Source organism: Echinops telfairi, unplaced genomic scaffold, assembly GCF_000313985.2.
Source record: "Echinops telfairi isolate 266 unplaced genomic scaffold, ASM31398v2 ScPeMD7_7424;HRSCAF=8462, whole genome shotgun sequence".
Lineage (NCBI taxonomy): Eukaryota > Metazoa > Chordata > Mammalia > Afrosoricida > Tenrecidae > Echinops > Echinops telfairi.
The window spans coordinates 20,380,674-20,385,563 of NW_022111324.1; the positions used below are offsets into that span (position 1 = coordinate 20,380,674).

Genomic DNA, 4,890 nt, shown 5'->3' on the forward strand with positions numbered 1-4,890 from the left:
GAGGAACTCGTGGCCAAGTCCGTGGCGGCATTTACCGCAGGACACCTTAAAGGCATCAGGCTGATTGCGCTCGGGCCGCTTGGCCACGCTCTCATCGAGGATGGTCTCCGTGAGGGCTGGCCACAGCGACGAGTGCTGGTACTTGGAGCGGCTGGAGAACAGCTCGGAGCCGTACTTGGCACACACGCAGACAGCGGGTTCAAAGTGATTCTGGAAAACCTGGCCCGGAGAAGCTGCAGTGCCCCCAGGTTCCCGTCCCGCTCTCACTCCGACAGCTCCCAGTGCACCGACCCCACCGCACAGATCTTATTTTGAAGAGGGAAAAAAACGGGCAAAAACACCCGGCAGGCCGGATAAATGTCCTCGGGGAGCCTTAGTTTGAGGACGCTGCTCTAGGCCAGGGAAGATCTGCCTCTGTGGGTTTCTGAGACTGTAACTACCATCAGAGAAAGCTTCGTGTGGCAAGCCCCTTCCAGAAGGTTACCACCCTAGCAACCTTATGAGGCAGTTCCACTGTCCTATAGGGGTGGCTCCACAGCACGCACACCATAGAAAGCTGAGGGAACAGGGTCACAGGGCACAACAGGCTGGTGGAACCCCAAGCGTGGGCTACTGTTTTCTTGGGGAGCCTGTAAAATGAAGATGGTGATTCAAGTCTTTTTTCATTTAACTGTTGTTGGGGAAAAAAGTAGGTAACAAGGAGTCTGAAGGCAGGTAGGAAATGCTAAGTGTATGTCTGACCGAACATTGGGTTGCCTGGCCCATTTTACAGATGAAGAAACTAAGGCTCAGAGACAAATCATTGAAATGAGACTTGAATCTCCCCGTCACTGAGATCTTGAGACTACAGGAAATCTGGTGCTGTCCTGCCTTAGTGCCAAGGGGGAGAGGGTTGGTCTCTAAAGTGGCCTTCTGGTTCCTTGGTCCCCTCAGACCTCACGGACTGCAGGTGACCTGGAAGGATGTGGAAGGGCAACACCTGTCTCAAAGTGTAACATTCCTGCAAATTGGCAGTGCCCAAGGTGTGTATGTGGCGGGGGGTTGGGGATGGCATGAGTCGAGAGGGGGTCTCAGTGGGTGAGAGAGCCTATAGCCCGGTGTGGGGGAAGAGCCACTGACTGGGACAAAACAAGAGGGGACTGGAGTGCGGGGTACAGATAGTGCATAGACACATGTGCAGAGTGCTTTTACCTAACAAGTCTCTCCTGAGCACCTGATGCTAGCCAGGCACTGTGCCAGGGTTAGTGATATAAACAGGCAAAGCTTCCTGATCTTGGCCCTGAGGTGCTTTTCAAGGTTGAAATCGGGCAAGCACTGGAGTCTACTCCCAGAGGGTCTGGTGAGTGACCACCAGTCATCTCCCCGCCCCCCTTGAACAGGACCCTCGGCCTTTGTTTCCCTTGGGGAAGGGCAGGATGGGGCAATCCTGTGGTGGTGGGGCAGCTCTTACGTCAGCTGATGCAACTGGGGCCACTCCTTGGGTGTGCAGGTGACCCAGGAGAGGGCGGGCCAACGGGCAGCAGCTTCAGGAAGCACTCACAGGGTGTTGTCAGCAGCAGGGGTATTCTTTCTGGCTAAGAGGTGAACAGAGAGTAGGGACTGCCCTTGTCCCTGCCAGATGCATGGCAAATGTTGGCTGTGAGGGGCACACTGGCCCTTCCAGGAAGGTGGCCAGTATGGTTAGAAATCATAGGCACAGCTTACCTGCTTGACCCAGAAGATAGCCTGCCCCTCTACCCATTGATGGAAGCAGGTAGAGGGTCTGGGGAGGGTGCGCCCTTCTGGTCTCCACTACTTACGTGCCCAGCTCCAAGATTTCACCTCCTCTCCCCAGCCTTCTCTCTTTTACGGCAAACTCAGTTCACATCCTTGTGCTTCCAGACCTCTAATTCCAGTTGCCAAATATCACAACCCCTAAAGGAGCCCTAGTGGCTCAGTGGGTTATGTGTATGGTCAACAGTAGACGGGACTTCCGACTCCTGTAAAGAGAAACCCACAGGGGCAGTTCTACCCTGTCCTATAGGGTCACTATGAATCAGAATTGACTTGAAGACAGTGAGTAAAAGGCCTGGTGGCGCTGTAGAGTAAGTGTTGGATACTAACCACAAGGTTAGTGGTTCAAACCTACCAGCCACTCTGCAGGAGAAAGATGAGGCTGTCTGCTCCAGTAAAGATCTACAGCCTCGGAAACTCTATGGTGTTGCTGCGAGTCAGAATGAACTTGGTGGCAGTGGTGAGAGAGCAGACAGGTGAAAGGGCTCAAGCTCTCTTCCACTGCTGCCCTCTGGGGGCGGGAGGCAGCCTACAGCATACACCTGTTGGCTCCATGTTGCTTCCTCCTCTCCCTCACTTCTCACGCCCGCCTGGTAGAAGACTCTGGAGGTGGAGAGGTTACCGGTGAGGCAGCAGTTTAAAAGCACCAGCAGCTCTGTGGGAGAAAGCCTAGGCTTCCTACTCCCGTAATGAGTCAGTCTCTGAAACCCACAGGGGCAGTTCTGCCCTGTCCTACAGTCGCTGTGAGTTGGAATCGCCTCGATGGCAGGGAGTTCTTGAGGATATTTCACTTCTGCCAGTTAAGGGTGGGAGGCAGCCCAAGACCAACACTTGCTTTCTTTGCTGCCCTCCTTCGCATGTCCATCAGTGAATCCTACTAACTGTGCCCCCAGAGTGAATCTTATCCTCATTGCTGCTAAACATGGACCATTGCAAAAAGCTCTAACTAGCTTTCTGCATCTATCTATCCCACGCCACCTCCGTCCAACCTACGGTGATCTTCTTAGGAACTAAAGATGACCAGGTGACCCCACAGCCCTGCATTCAGAACCCTTCAGTGGTTTGCCAGCGCCCTGGAGGAAGATCTGCATGTGTGGGGAATGCTCCACCCCTCGCCTGGGTCTGCCCTTCATGTCCGTAACTTCCAGCTGTGAGCAGCTGCAGGCACTGAGCCCACAGACCCGACACACTTCCCTGCCTCCTGCGAGGAGCACTGCGCAGCTACAGCTGCTTGGAGCCTGCTCCTCCCACTCTCCTGGGAGCACACTGATGCCGTATGGGTCTGCGTGCTCTCTGCACCAAGCGCAGTTTGCCGAAGGGCTGAGAGGGTGGGTGGCAGATGTCTTTTCTGCAGACCCCTGGGCTGTGACAGTATCTCCTGGGGAGCCCCAGGCCCGCACCCTTCACCATCCCTCCAGACACCAATGCATCGGTGACAGTGGCCAAGCGACCCCTGCGGAAGCTAAATCCAACAGGAACCAAATCGGTCACTTACTCTGTGTCTCTTTCAGTAACCTCGGAGGCAATGTCATCAATGAGGTGGTCCTGAATTTGCTTAAGTCCGGACAGCCGCGGGAAGAGATCACGCTGGAGCAGCTGGTGCCGGGCCTCCAGGCTGAGATTGCAGAGTCCACAGGTAGCGAGCCCCAGCCGAGCGGACACCAAGGCTCTGGTGACTGCCGGGGCTGGAGTATGGCATGCTTAAGACGCCGTACGGTCATCTCCCATTGTCAGCTTTGGGGAGGCACAAACTTTGCTCCCCGGGGCTGGCTTTCCCAAGGTCTCAACTACCGTACTTTCCTGAAAATGCTATAAAGGAAGTGGCGTTAACCCTGGACATACAAGGGAGCTTCAGGAAGTTCATGGAAAAAAATCCCACTAGCTTGTAGTTCCATTTTTCCACAAACTTTTTGAAGTCTCCCCCAACACCAAGTGGACCCTGAAGCCTGTTATGAGGAGCCTCATGGTGAGACCCTCACATTATCAGTGCCACCCCCCCCACCCCCGTGGTGGACACTGACAGTTATCAAGGCACACCGTCCCTCAGAAGACCGAGCTTCCTAGTCCTAGGCACACCTCAGTCAGCTCTCCCACAACTAGCATGCGTGCCAACCTTCCCCACCTCTGCGATGCCTTAAAGCTCAGTTGGGTTCGGCCCCCAAGGCCAGGCAGCATGTAACTTTTGCTTTTGCTTTTCAGACAGTGGCTTTGGCCACAGCCGTCTTGTGCAGGAGAAGCTGATCGACTTCTTCGTCCCCTTCCTCCCGCTGGAGTACCGCCACGTGAAGCTGTGTGCCCGCGATGCTTTCCGGAGCCAGGAGCTGCTGTACACAGAGGCGGCCCTGGAGGAAATGGCCAGGATGATGGTGTACGTCCCCAAGGAGGAGCAGCTCTTCTCTTCTCAGGGCTGCAAGTCGATTGCCCAGAGGATTCACTACCTCCTGCCTTGAGGGCTAGGGGAAGATTTCCAAGGGGGGCTTCTGCTAGCAGGATGCTGGGTCCTGTCGGGCACTCATTGGGGCCGCAGGGGTGAAGGGCAGGCTGGCATCCAGAAGGCTGTCACTCAGAATGAGAGCCAATCCCAGGAACCACTTGGTGCCTTCAAGCCCCACATTCTAGTGGGGTTCAGGGGTGGAGAAAGCCCCGCTGGTCTCCAGACTGGTGTCCTTGGCACCCCCGAGCTGTGGGCGTGATCTTCCAGGTAGGGCACTGGAAGATGAAGCTCCCATGGCCACAGACGTGGATCAGCTTTCAAGCTGTCCCTCCCAAAGGAAAGCTGCTGAGCCACCTTCTGGGGGCAGAGCAGCCCAGAGCTTCGGGATGAAGTGCACAGGTGGATTTTAACTTTAAAATCTTAACTAAGGTAGTTTCTGTTTCCAGATCTAAAAAATATATATATATCCCAAATCAGGGACCTAGACATGATTCCATCTGTAAAGATTAAACTTTTGTATTTTTCTAAAACCCTTGGCCTACTTTTCTTACGGAGCAAGTGCCCATGCTCAGAGCCCCGCTGCGCCCTGAGTGGCAGGTAAGGTCGATGGGGACTGCAGGAGATGAGCTAAGGGGGTGACTGCCCACTCTGTTGGGTCTGGGATCCTCTCACCTGGACTGAGA

General features: G+C 54.9%; 1 protein-coding gene across 1 annotated transcript in view; it reads left to right on the plus strand.

Annotated features, from left to right (window-relative positions):
* The window catches only part of TOR3A (torsin family 3 member A), a 23,052-nt gene extending 18,395 nt beyond the window's left edge, over window positions 1-4,657 (plus strand). The window contains exons 5-6 of the mRNA XM_045297977.1: window positions 3,285-3,409; window positions 3,973-4,657. Coding sequence (XP_045153912.1) covers window positions 3,285-3,409; window positions 3,973-4,223 — 376 coding nt within the window. The 3' untranslated portion in view covers window positions 4,224-4,657. The remainder of the gene's footprint in view (window positions 1-3,284; window positions 3,410-3,972) is intronic.
* The last annotated feature ends 233 nt before the right edge of the window (window positions 4,658-4,890 follow it).